Source organism: Oxyura jamaicensis, chromosome 15 (assembly GCF_011077185.1).
Source record: "Oxyura jamaicensis isolate SHBP4307 breed ruddy duck chromosome 15, BPBGC_Ojam_1.0, whole genome shotgun sequence".
NCBI lineage: Eukaryota > Metazoa > Chordata > Aves > Anseriformes > Anatidae > Oxyura > Oxyura jamaicensis.
In genome coordinates, this window is record NC_048907.1 from 13,511,932 (window position 1) to 13,525,890 (window position 13,959).

Sequence of the window (13,959 nt, forward strand, 5' to 3'; positions counted from 1 at the left end):
CTATTTCAGAATAATGATGGTAATGCTAAAGCAAGTTCTTCAAACCAGAAGCGTAATTATTTTTATTATGTGTGAGGAAAAAAGAACACATGAGGAAACACAAGGACAGCATTCAAAGCAAAGCAAATGACGGAAATGAGATCAGTTTATGACCAGCTGCTTTGCCTTAATTGATGATTTTTGAATGTATCAGGAAATGAAATAAACCTAGCCAGAATAGATTAGAACATAAAAAGTTCACTCTAAGCATATAATAATGTCACAACCCAATACAGAAACCTTCAAGATTTATTATTCATCAGATAAGGGGTGCATTTAAATGGCCTGTCTAGATAATTTAGGTAGTCCATAATGAATCAGCAGTCCCATAAATAAAATGGAGAGACTAATTGTACTTCAGCTATGGCCAGTTTCAATTCTGCCTGAGACATTTAAATTAAGTTTGGAGTTCTTCTTTGCCTCTTTCCTTGGAAGGGTGTTCAGGTTTCCTTCACAGGTTGTTGCTAGTCATGGCCATTTTGATGGTATATGGATTTTACAAGACTTCACACACACAAAAAAAAGCATGTGGCTTTTTAATTCTCCTAGTATTTAGAGGTAAAAGAGACATTTCTAGAAGCTTCTGCATGTTCTTATCAACTGATACTTGTTGTATTTTTTAAAAATGTTAGTTTTATCCACAGTGCAAATATAAAGGCAAAGATGCATTTTTAATTAGTTTCCAGTGAGAGAACAAATTTTAAAAGTCTTAATTGGTCTCATTCCTCCATATTCATACTGTTGTTCAAGCCCAGACATATCAATGATTTGCCTTGGCTGAAGAAGAAAATATCCTAGCAAAGCAAGGGCTAGATTTTCTAAGAATCTCTCTCCACACTTTGTATGTAGTGCAACGAATTTAGTAACAAAACCTGAAAAATCCAGGAGGTATGAGACCAAACAGCAGTTTCCTTTGAATGAATAATCACAGTTGGAGCAATTATTTGCAGGCTTGGCGCTGACAGCCTGATATGGCAAGCAAACAGGAGGAGCTAAATTGGCTAAAGGTTTCTTAACAGGGATGACTTTTATGGTTATATATGTGAGAAAGGGTCCAAGAACAAAATATGCACCCATTACCAGCCTGGGGTAATAAAGAAGTTCCCGTGTTAATTCCAGGTGACATGTGTCTAGGAAGTTTGCAATTCAGTAGCAGAACTTTGCTGTCCAGACTTCTGGCAGAACTGGATGGGAAATACCAAACCTGCATGTATCTATGGTCTGAAAAATTAGAGCATAGACTTGTTATGTTAATGAGAAAAAGTGAAGAGGAGAGAAGACACCCTGGATATCTGATTGTGTCAGCAGTGGCCTAGACTTTGCTATAACTTCTGCTGATGCTGCAGAAGTTATTGCCCATGCAACATGCCAAAATACTTCCCTTCATTTCAAAATGAATATCCTGCCAACCAAATGACTTACATGTCAGGTACTTTCTTTGAAGATAATTGCACAACTTGATTTTGCTTTCCAGCATATGAGAAAGTTACCAAAAGAAATAGAGGGGTTCTAACAGTAGCTTTCTACTCCTGTGCATGTTCAACATCATGGCAAATTACTTTTCCAAAGATATCAAGGTGCTCAGAACAAAAGTAGAATTCCTTGCATTATGGAAGACTTTAACTTTGATTTTTTTGAATTAAAATAGCCTCACTATCTACATGATGTTCCACTACATACTGTTGACTTACGTTATCTGTCAAAAGGCTGTGAAGTATTAGGCTTAGCTACTTTTCTTGTCTTCACTCTACCTACCCTAGTCTTTTTCTAGAATGATTTCTAAAAGGAGGAGAAAATAGATCTCTTCTTGTTATTACTTGGAAATGTTTCTCTTGAAAGCAATTATTTATTCTATGTGTTTTCTTCACTGCCAGGTCATGAAAGTCCTTCTGGAAGCCGTTGTGTGATTTCAGAATTTATACGACCTCTTCAAGTATCTGGAGACAAACCAGAACAATTGTCTGTCAAACCTACATTCCTGTCCAAGTCAAGATCTGGTACCCCAAGATGCAGATTTGATTCAGACGTGAGTCTTTTGAAGTTTGTTACTGGAAATGTGTGTTATGAGGCCAGGACCTCTTCTCCAGGGACTGATGCAGGATCATCCACCTACTTCGAAAAAGACAAGAATATTCTCATTGTCTGAGACAAATTGTGAATGTGACCAGTGGGAATTTCAATTAAATTTTCAAAGTCTTAGTTGATATACTAGTTACGTGGTACAACAAATGCATGTGTGAGACCCTCTTCTATGAAAAGGCTTCTATGAAAATCTCATCCTTTGATGATGCATTCAGAGTTCTGCATTACTTGTGTGCTTAAAAGGTGCAAGTCACTACTTCTGTCTGTGTCTGTTTTGGTGTATGTCTGTTACGCAGGTTTATTATTATTATTGTATCTTCCAAAATGGGTGACTTTGATACAGCCTTGGTTACTGGAAGAGCAATTCTGACCAGTGTCCTGTCAAGGCAAATATGCTTTAGGCTTGAGAAGTGGTTCATTCTGCAGTACTTGTTCTTTGTCTGGTTTTCATGATGTGTTACTTTTCTCACCAGAACTAGGCTCATACCACCTGCTAGAAGCAGTTTCTAAACACTCTTCTAAACTAATTTTGAGCATTTACTCTAAGCTCTTACACCATCCAACTTTTCAACTTGTACTTAATTGTACTTTTGAGAGGTCCTTCTTAAAAAGGTTTTCTGTTTTTTAGTAGAATTCTTGTAGAAAGCCAGTGGGAACCTCCTAAGAACTTTACAAAGACAATGTGACAAAGTTGGTTGTTGATACTTAAATATAAGGAGGTATAGGACATATTCTGAAAGCTTTATAGAAAGGTATAATACTTTATATTAAATATTATATGCCTGTTATGTGTGGGCAAACAGAAATGAAGAAATTAGCTTTACTTTGTACCCCTCAGCTTACAGTCCTGACTCCCATCTCAATCTTTATAGAAGTAAACAAATTGAAACTGTGTGCATATTCTCTACTATTTTATGTTCATTGCTACTGAACATCTGAAAATTGATAAAATCCAAATGTTTTTAAATGGATCGCAAGACTGAGTATGGTTTTGGATATTCAACAACATATTAGATTTTTGTACAGTAGAAATTCCATGGGTATTACTATTACTACAAATGGGTATTACTATTACTATTACTACAAATAAATATATTATGTGTCCTTACCACCATGAAATGTGGAACATTCACTGCTTTTTGTAGAGGCCACAGAAAAAGCAGCCCAAAGTAGTCAAACCAGAAAGAGCAGCTTAGCAACGAGATTTCGGGAAGCAGAACTAACAGCAAGGAACAGAAGACGTGTATGTCAAATTTAATTCATTTTTTTTTCTATTATTTTTGAGCTATCTCTCACTGAGAATGTCAAGCCCTCTTTTACAGAATTGTTCATTGTGTGCCGTCTTGAGTGTAATTATGTGATACATACTTACATTATGCAAGCACGCAGAAATTAAGTTCCATTCTTTTTTAGAGGTATTCAGACCCAAAGGAGAGTGTGTTAATAAAATCATAAGGAAATGTGGATGAAAAGCTTGACATGAGCTGGCAGTGCATGTTTGCAGCCCAGAAGGCCAACTGCATCCTGGGCTGCATCAACAGAGGAGTGGCCAGCTGGTCAAGGGAGGTGACTGTCCAGCCGGTTGAGGGAAGGTGATTTCAGTTAACAGAAAGTGTGGAATTCAACAGTTGCTGCTGCTGCGGATTGGATTGGATTGGATTCTAAAGGGGGGTACATTTTATGTGATATTCATTGTTTCCAGGTATGTGGAAACTGACACTTGCAACAGCTCAAAAAATCATCATGTGTCTCAAGTATTTAGCTACTAGTATCACAGCGCTATAGCAGTTTTCTAATTAAAATAGTAGAGTATCATTTTAGGTGAGCTGTGTAATTACACAGCTGTATCATGAAACACTAGACATACCACCTACGATAGGTCACTCTGGAGTAACTGAGTTTGTTGTATTTTAATGAAGACTTTACTAAAAGCTTTGTTAGGAGGGTGAGATGGTCAGAGGCTAGTATGGTTAAGTAACTTCAGTCAGCAACATGAAAGTGAGTGGGCCTGACATCTTCACTTACCAAATGGCAAAGAACCAGTCCACATTTAGGTTGATTTTGCAAGCTTTTGAGGAAAATCAACATCCAGACTCAGACACATAATCTGAATCTTTAGAATATATCAAGAAATAGCTCAATTTCTATGCCATGTTAGAATCTGAATTGCAATTATAGTCTAAGACCTATTATGCAAAAATGCCTTAATCGTGTTCCATATTAGAATTTCATTTTTTTAATGTTTCATGTTCTCTTTCAGATTTATATTGTCTGAGAAAAATGGTGCATGCATATTTTAGAAATCTTTCTCTTTTTTTTTTTTTTTTTTTTCCTCTACAGATGGATAATGATCAGAATTCCAATACCTCAAAGCAGAGATATTCTGGGAAAGTCCATCTTTGTATTGCCCGTTACAGGTAACAAAACCAGCTCATTGCACATATAATGCATAGTTGTAATTTTCAACATGGTTTTGTTTTGCTTTTGGCAGGTAGGTTAACAGAGCTATGTCCCTGCTTCCTTTGGGCTGTGATATGGGAGGGAGCAGTGTGCCTTGCAGGAGGCAAAGTTGTTTGTCTGTTAGATTTAGACAAACTAGGCTTTTCAGGGGATATAGCCCAAAGCTGGCAGGTAATACATAATTGGTCAGCTGAATGCCTTAGTATTTGATGTTCGATTGCTTCTGATACTATAAGACTACAAAAAACAGAACACAATTATTTTCACTGTAAACCAAGTTTGAGACTTCTATAGATAGCAGACCCTTTCCTATTTGCCAAGGCTGCAAAACACTGCCATTTCCACGCACTTTAATTCTCAAAAAATGCAGTTATCCTTGGGAGCATTTGCATCCTGTATCACTGCATCTATTGTCATCAGCAAATCTGCTGTCTTATAGTTTTGTATTTCAAACTGATTTTAAACAGATTCTAATATTTCTTCAAGATTACTAGAATAATTATAACATGTGGATGCTCTCATAAGCACTAATACACTGCTTGTGCCAAATGACATATCAGTCTCCTGGCCAGCCCTGTTTTCTACAACACCTTACAGCAAAGAATGATTATCTATAGTTAACTCATGAGCTGTATTTATGCTTCAGGATTAATATGGATTTAAACACTTATAACAAGTTTTGTCTATGGGTAGTTTGCTTTAGCTGTAGCTTACTGTTTCTGTCTCTATTTTATTTGTCTCTGTTGAAGTTTAATAACTTGTGTAAAAGACTGTCATATAAAACAAACAGAAGATGGGGACAGAGATGTCCCAAGTGAGATCTCCTTAAATCATTTAAAATAAATAAATAAATAAAATAAAGATTTAGGCCAGACTATTCAAAGAGATCTAAGTGAAAAATTTGTGAGTAAATTCTCTGGAAAAGGATGTGGTTCTAAGTGTATAGTGTTTAAGTGAATACGTTGGGTCTCATGGCAGTCTGTTGGCAACACAGTTCATAGAGGCAGTACAACAAACTCACATAGACTCCATTCAAAATATGTTTCAGAAGGTAATCAAAAACTGAACCGACGAATTATCATTGAATGCACCCTTAGAACTGTACACCTTCTTCTGATGAGCATCCAGGTATGTGGTAGTTGTAAATGAACACGCATATTTTCCATCTGTACTTCTTTGCAGTTACAACCCTTTCGATGGACCAAATGAAAATCCAGAAGCAGAGCTCCCCCTTACGGCAGGAAAGTACCTTTATGTGTATGGAGATATGGATGAAGATGGCTTTTATGAAGGTATTTATTTTTTCTTTTAATCTGTAAATTCATGCTAATCAATGCAGATTCAAATCAGTGTTAAACACACTCCGTGTGCTTTCCTTCATCTACTACAAAATCAGTTGCTAAAATTACCACTACCGTCATTGTGTTAATTAACAGAGTTTCTGCACTGGCAAAGCCACTCCTTGCAGGCATAGCTAATTATAAGATATTTTATATTGTCAGCATTTCCTGCTTGCAAGATAAAATTTAAAGTGACAAGAAAGCTTACTGTGAGTTCTGTGTTTTGTTTTGTTTTTCCTACACTGAACCCTTCCTTTCTCTAACTGTGAATGCTATTTATGTATAGTTTTCATCTATATCTTCTTCCTTATCTACTTATTGCAAGGCATTAACATGCAGGAGGACTTCAAGGACTTTAATGACATTATTCTCTCTCACCAGGGGAACTCCTAGATGGACAGAGAGGACTAGTCCCTTCAAATTTTGTGGATTTTGTTCAAGACAATGAGACCCGTTTATCAAGCACATTAAGCAGTGAACAAGATCAGAATTTTATCAACCATTCGGGTTCTACTTTAGAAGGAGATATCCTAGAGATAAGTCCACCAAGTCACATAGACTCTAGCATAATCAGCAATGGCGCAGGGACTCTGGATGTGAACATCGATGAAATTGGAGAAGACATTGTGCCTTATCCTAGAAAAATCACCCTTATTAAACAACTAGCCAAAAGTGTCATTGTGGGCTGGGAGCCACCGGTAGTGCCACCCGGATGGGGAACCATTAGCAGCTATAATGTTCTGGTTGACAAAGAAGTACGGATGAACATAGCCTTGGGAAGCAGAACAAAAGCCCTTATAGAAAAGCTTAACATTTCTACTTGTACATACCGAATATCAGTTCAGAGCATTACAAACAAGGGTAACTCGGATGAACTGCAGTGCAGTTTGTTAGTTGGGAAGGACGTAATTGTAGCCCCCTCTAATCTTAAAGTGGACAACATAACCCAGATTTCTGCTGAGCTGTCCTGGCTCCCTACAAATAGTAATTACAGCCATGTCATCTTTCTTAATGAAGAAGAATTTGACATTGTCAAAGCTGCTAGCTACAAGTATCATTTTTTTAATTTGAAACCCAATATGGCCTACAAGGTGAAGGTCATGGCAAAGCCCCATCAGATGCCCTGGCAGCTTCCCCTAGAACAACGAGAAAAAAAGGAAGCCTTTGTGGAATTTTCTACATTGCCAGCAGGTTTGATATTTTTCTTCCTACCCTAAAACTCTGCAGTTCAGTTTCTCTGAAAAATTCTAAGTAAATTAACCTAACCTATAGCTTTATGCTGTAATCCCTGTCACATTCACGGGCAGACTGGGGATTACTAGATTGCTTTATGGTATCTATAATTAATTCCTCTCCTGCTTTATTCTTTTCCTTGTTCCTACGTACATTCTGGAGTGATAAACTAGGGAAAGATGTGCTTATCTTCATTACAGATCACATGCTATGATGTGTTTTATCAGAATAATCTCAAATTGTTTTTAATTAGTCTAGTTATACTAGTTCTGGTAATTATTTTTGTTGATGTGGACAGTGCTGGAAAGAAAAGGTTATTACTTCTAGAATATTATTTGTATGTTGTTTGAGTCTCTGAATGCACTTTTTACAGAGACAACCCAACTCTCTTCTGTAATGAAAAGCATTACAGATAGCACAGAGGATTATGCAGTGATTTAAGGGGATTCAAATATCCTTTGGTTGTGTGGTTGTGATCAGAAGTATAATATGAATTTTTAAAGGTAACAAATTAGTCGTGTTTTGGAAAGACAGGGATTTTTTTCCCCCAATTTGCTTTTACCTTAGAGATATTGGTAAGTGTTACGAGTCTTTTCCCAGTATTTAAGAACAGTGAAGAGCATTGAAAATGCTCTTAAGAGCATTGAAAACTAGAGCTGAAATAATGTAGTACATTTGAAGGGCAATGTCATAATTTTGGGGATGTATGGCAATACCTGAAAATGTTGAACATCTCTTCTTATAGATTCATCTAATCAAGGACTATTAGAATCCTCCGTATATAGTTAGACTTTCAGAGCACTGTATGCCTCTGAAGCAGGGACCGTAAAACACAAATGACTCCTGGCGAGTGAAATTCCAATAACATTTCCTTATATGTAAGGAGACATGCAAGACAGTTGAATTGAGAGAGGGAATTAAACTTGTATGTCTACTGCTTTTGATGCTGTTGATTTATAGGTTCAGTAAAAATATCCACAGTTCAGGCATTTATTATTTTGTTATAAATAATTTCAGTGGGTTAAGTGGTGGTGCTATTGTAGTGTTTGCTAATAGGAGGGCATTTTAAACTTTGTATGTGTTCTACAGGAGCTGGGAGATACTGCCTAGATGATGGTTTAAATTTATTAAATATCTCTTCTTTGTTATTTGGGAAAAGACTTTTGAGTGAGGTTTTTTCAGGCCAACTACTTAACATGCTGCATCACCCTCTAGTTGCTAAAGCATGATAAGGCAACAATGAATTGTCTTCTGTTGAGAAGCATTACAGTTTATTAAACCAATCTCTGTTACAGCCTACAAAAGTAGAGACTCCCTGGAGATTGGTTTGGGGCGGGGGGGTTGGTGAGAGGGCAAGAAAGGGAGAAAAGGGAGGAAGGTGCCTTCTTCTGTAGGAGCACGTGAATGTCAGAGACAAGGTCCTGGACTAGATCAGATGCGTTCTTTCCTGTAAACTGAGGAACTCTGCTGTATCAAGCATGCTGGCTGTCAATAAAATAGAGAAGATGAAACTGAATCCTAAATCAAAATCTATGTCTTGGGAAAGAATAGTATTAGATAGTATTAGATCAGTTTACGTGCTTTGGCCTTGCTAGTTAAAAATGCACTGTAGGTGCAACTAATGGTGCAGGCAAAAAAAAATTGTGCTCTGCCTGTAGTGTCCTGAATATGACCAGAATTGTATTCACATGCAAATCCTTGCAAAAAGATTTGGATCCATGGTAAAGGATGAAACTCAGTGACAAAAAACTACTGAAATGCACTGATGGTTTTATCTAGAAGCTGAGGCTTGTTTGATATTAACGCTTGTATCACAACCTGTTTGGTAGCAATGAATGCACACAGTTATAATATTTGTAGCTTTCTCTCTCAGTAAATTAACAAAAATTGGTGGTGCTTAGTTCAGTGGTAAAAGCAAACTCACAGCAACTAAGGTTTATCAGCTCCCAGGTATTACCCAGAGAGAGCTGCAGCTGAAACCTGCTTCTGAAATGTTTTAGCATGAAACACTTCTCAGCATTTGACTGTTAAATTAACAGAACAGGATGCCTGAAATATTCATGAACTAATAATCTCTGTGATGTTTTTACTTTGGTTTCTGTCTAAAGTAGAGCTATTTATAGTAGGTTAATAATGCCTTTTAATTAAGGATGTACTTGGTGCACTATTACCCTAACGTACTTTAAATGCCTTAGCAGGCATATTTATTTTTTTCAGTGCAGAGGAGTCTGAGTCCAGTTGCCCGTTACACCAACATGCTGCTGATTGAAAAGGTTATGGTTCTGGCTCACAGTCCGCAGCGCTCCTTAGTGTCAAAGTGCTTTCTGACCTGCAAATCTTGGCTCGGAGTCACTGATGGTCATGAGGCAGAATTTAAAAGTGATTTCTGAGTATGCCGTGTGCATTCAGTGCAAAGATACATTCCAAAAAGTCACTTGCTGTCACTTGCAGCAAGTTTTTCATTAATAGAGCCACACCTGGGCACTTTTCTCCCCATGTTTTTCTGTTCAAATCTTCTGCATTCAAAGTAGTAGTTATGCGGCCTACAGGGATAAAAATTGGTCCTGAGCAATGTGCAAGTACAGACTGTCTTGCAAATATAGCTTAGTTAATGTCTGTAGGCTTAGGGTCAGTTTATAGCTCCATGACCTGCTGAGTGTGTGCTTCTGTTTCTACGCTGTAACTGCAGTAAGAATATTTTGTCTTCTTGAAAAAATAAGTGCTTTGAGATCAGTAGTTTCCAACCTGCAAGTATTATCAGCTGATGTACAAACTCTGATCTAATTCTCAAAGGTGACCAGTCTTGCCTGTGTTTAGGTCCCCCAGCTCCACCTCAAGATGTTACTGTCCGGGCCGGGTCCACTCCAGCAACCATACAGGTGTCCTGGAAACCACCAACTCTGACAGCAACAGGGACCTCCCATGGTGCCAATGTCACAGGCTATGGTGTTTATGTGAAAGGTCAACAGGTGAGTTCTCCTTCCATTGTTACAGGTATGTTGTGGTTTAACCCGGCTGGCAGCTAAACACCACACAGCCGTTCGCTCACCCTCCCCCCTCCCTCTCTGGGATGGGGGAGAGAAACGGGAAAGTGAAGCCTGTGAGTTGAGATAAAGGCAGTTTATTAAGATAGAAAATAATAATGATAATAATAATAATATGTACAAACAAGTGATGCACAATGCAATTGCTCACCACCCGCTGACCGATGCCCAGCCCAACCCTGAGTAGCCGGCCCCCCCAGCCCGGCTAGCCACCCCTATATATTGTTTAGCATGACGTCAGATGGTATGGAATACCCCTTTGGCCAGTTTGGGTCAGCTGTCCTGGGTCTGTCCCCTCCCAGCTCTTGCTGCACCCCCAGCCTGCCCACTGGCAGGACAGAGCAAGGAGCTGAGAAGTCCCTGGCTTAGTATAAGCACTGCTCTACAGCAATTAAAACATCAGCATGTTATCAGCACTCTTCTCATCCTAATCCAAAACATAGCACCCTACCAGCTACTAGGAGGAAAAATAACTGTCCTAACTGAAACCAGGACAAGGTATCATCTACATAAGGTGAATTTCCACTGACAGGTAAAGGCAGCAATGAATGTGTGATGGCACTTGGATATGTGCAGGGCTTTCCTGGGTTTCAGCAGAACTTGTTCTTTTGTTTGTGCTTAACTTGATCATTAGCTCCCTTTCTATACACACTTCACCTTTTGGACAAAAGAGTTGAAAGGATTAAAGACAACTGGTGCTAATTGGTGTGGAGCCTAATGTGAGCTCTCAAAGCTCACTCTGTATTGGTAATAATTCACTACGTGTTAAGACCTTGAAGGCTGTATTTCAGTGTCATTGAGGGGAGTGATGAGAGGAGGGAAACAGATGTCTTCATGCTAGTAAGTTGCTTGTTTTATGTACCCAGGTGGCGGAGGTGATCTTTCCAACAGCAGAGAACACACTGGTGGAACTAATGAGACTAAGAAATCTGGAAGCAAAAGAAGTTACTGTTCGAACACTCTCTGTACAAGGGGAATCAGTGGACTCTACTGTTGCTGCCATTCCATCTGACCTACTGGTGCCTCCAACCCCTCTCCCCAGAACTGCTCCCAAAACTAAGCCATTTGCAAGTGCCGGAGCCCCAGAAACCAAAGAAGAACATTTAGGTCCACATTTAAAAATGGATGAGTCATGGGAGCAGACTCGTTCAGCATCCCCTGTTCATGGGCACACACTTGAGCCACCTGTCCCTAACTTTCACAGCCCTCTTCAGGGGAGGAGGTCTCCATCACCTAACCGAATACTCCCTCAACCTCAAGGCACACCTGTCTCAAATACTGTCGCAAAAGCCATGGCAAGAGAAGCTGCACAACGAGTTGCAGAGAGCAATAGGGTAAAGGCAAACTTTTTCTTGCTGCTTTTAGGGATTACTTTATTCATTGTAGCACTTACCATCAAAAAACTTTGTAGTATATGCCCGACTGAGGAGATAATAAATTCACAAACACTGAAGATCAGTGGTTTGAGAGCAAGCAGTGTGATAAAATTCTGTGGCATCTTTCACAAATATGCTTGTAACTATAAAGAGCACTGATCGGCCTTTGATCGCTAGAAATGTTATTTTCAGAAAATGCAGAGTCTTACTTCTGAAAAAAAGAAAGAAAGAAAAAAAAAAAAAAAGGTCCCGTCCTGGGCAGTTACTTTCTCATCACAAGCTGCTCATAACTGCTAGTTACTTGCTTCAGGATCTGGTGTCAGTTTTAATATATTCTCTTTGTCCTTCATTTTTCAGTCATGAGTTGTTATATGGAGTCTTTGGTCTCCAAAATAATTCCATTTACTTTGACATTTATGCATGTCTTAACAGTCCCCCAGTATTGCCTATCTGTTTCAGAACAGAATTGAGCCAGTAGGTGATACCAGTTTTGAGAAGCTAGATAATTCTGGGTCAATAAGCTCTGTGTGTATTTCTCCCCTTTCTTTATAAGGAAAGCAAACTGGGATAAATGTAATGGAGTAAAGACAATTAGTTTCTTTGGCACTCAAATGAAAGCTGATATAACAAACATATAGAGAAAGAGAACTGAAATGCTTTTTCTGGTTTTGAAAATTGCTGACATAACATATGCTCTGAACCATGTTTATTTTGCATTAGTTTTAGTGATACTTGAAATGTTCAGGAATCTGGACAGAAGTTTACAGATGGATTCACTCTACCTTAAATCAAATTGTGCCAGTGATATTTGTCATGTTTGGTCTCCAGTAGTAGCAATTCTCCCTTTGCAGTAGGCTGCTGAGTGTCCTCTCCCTGACATCTATCCAGCCTCTTAGGTGGCACAGTCAGGAGGCCTTGTCATGGGAGTAGGCAGCAGCATTCAGTAGCTGAGGGGTAAGAGTCACCTGTGAGCAGAGGAAGAGCATAAAGTCTCATTCTATAGCTTTTTTTTATAGCTTTTTTTTTTTCTTTTTTCTTTCTTTCCTTTTTTTTTTTTTTTTTTTTTTTATACTGAGGTCAAAAATGCTGGAATGAGTGGCTAGGTCTTATGCTAGTCCTCAGCCAAGGGGGAAATTAATGTCTTCATTAGCAGCCTCTGACTGTAGAATGCTGAGAATTTCAAGATAACGGTGCAGGGAAGAAAGCTAGCAGCTGAGTTAATGGTCACATGAAAACATAATTATTTGAGTGAGAGTGATACTACAACCAAAAAACTCCTGCAGACTCCTAAAAGGTTAGAGTCAGGATAACTTTGTTTTAAACCACAAGTATATTTAAATGTTGTGTTCTTGAGTACTCATGTCCTATATTTGCCATTTCTTCATTGGTTGCAGGATCAAGTCTTCACAATTTTCCATTTTTTGTTGCTTTGATAGATGGAGAGAAGTGTTTTTAGTGAAAGGAGCAATGCAGCCCAGTATGCTAACTCAGATGATGAGGAAGATGGCTATGATTCTCCTAATGTCAAAAGGAGGGGGGCTTCAGTTGATGATTTTCTGAAAGGGTCAGAACTTGGAAAGCATGTAAGTACCCGGGTATTTTTCTTGTGTCAGTTGTCTGGTATGAAACAAGTATTTTGTGAAGCTCAGCAGGCCATTCCGGGTATCAACTGATTATTGTAGTCATACTGGCAAAACTGTGGGTAGGTAGATGAATTACTGGAGCATTATGCTGTTTTATGGGAGCTGAATGCTTGGCACCGTGTATCTATCGGTTGTTATCCCAAGTAAGTGGTCCTAAGCACTGGAAACAGAAAGAAATGAAACAAATGTGACTCAAATGTCACATTTGGGCTCTGAGCTTCTTCTGTATCATGCATTACTCTTGCATATGAAAGCATTCCATGAGGAAAAAAAAAAGGAAAGGGGGAAGGATTTCTGTGTACCATAAAAGACATAACCTGTAATCCTAATTAGCAGAAAACCAGTAACATACATACATATTTTGCATGCTGTGAGGAATAGAGAGATGTTGCCAGAATACTTTTTCCACATCTGTGCAGCTTTTAGTCTGATCCTGCTGGAAACAAACATGAATTTACTACATTACTTTCAAGAGAGTTGTGAATTCTAGCAAAGAGATATTTCCTTATGTCTTGACATGGCTGAATAATCTTGTTAGCCAAACATCTGACCTCTCTTGTTGAAGGGTCAGAGCAATGGCCTTCATTCTTTTTGTACCAATTTGGAGACTTTCTGGAATTTTGGTTCAGTTCAGTACAGAAGCTCAAGCACTTGTAAACATTACTCCAAACTTCAAATGTTCCTCAACATGCAGCTTCAAGATTTGATTCCATCTTCACGTACAGTGGTTCCCATTTTTTAA

At 38.5% G+C, this 13,959-nt stretch overlaps 1 protein-coding gene across 15 annotated transcripts in view; it reads left to right on the top strand.

The window, feature by feature from the left end:
- RIMBP2 (RIMS binding protein 2) overlaps window positions 1-13,959 on the top strand; it is a 151,191-nt gene that overhangs the window by 112,083 nt on the left and 25,149 nt on the right. For all 15 annotated transcript variants that reach the window (XM_035340805.1, XM_035340813.1, XM_035340800.1 and 12 more), the window contains 7 exons: window positions 1,914-2,065; window positions 4,462-4,538; window positions 5,764-5,873; window positions 6,303-7,112; window positions 9,972-10,123; window positions 11,065-11,532; window positions 13,011-13,157. In XM_035340805.1, the coding sequence (XP_035196696.1) occupies window positions 1,914-2,065; window positions 4,462-4,538; window positions 5,764-5,873; window positions 6,303-7,112; window positions 9,972-10,123; window positions 11,065-11,532; window positions 13,011-13,157 (1,916 nt within the window). The remainder of the gene's footprint in view (window positions 1-1,913; window positions 2,066-4,461; window positions 4,539-5,763; window positions 5,874-6,302; window positions 7,113-9,971; window positions 10,124-11,064; window positions 11,533-13,010; window positions 13,158-13,959) is intronic.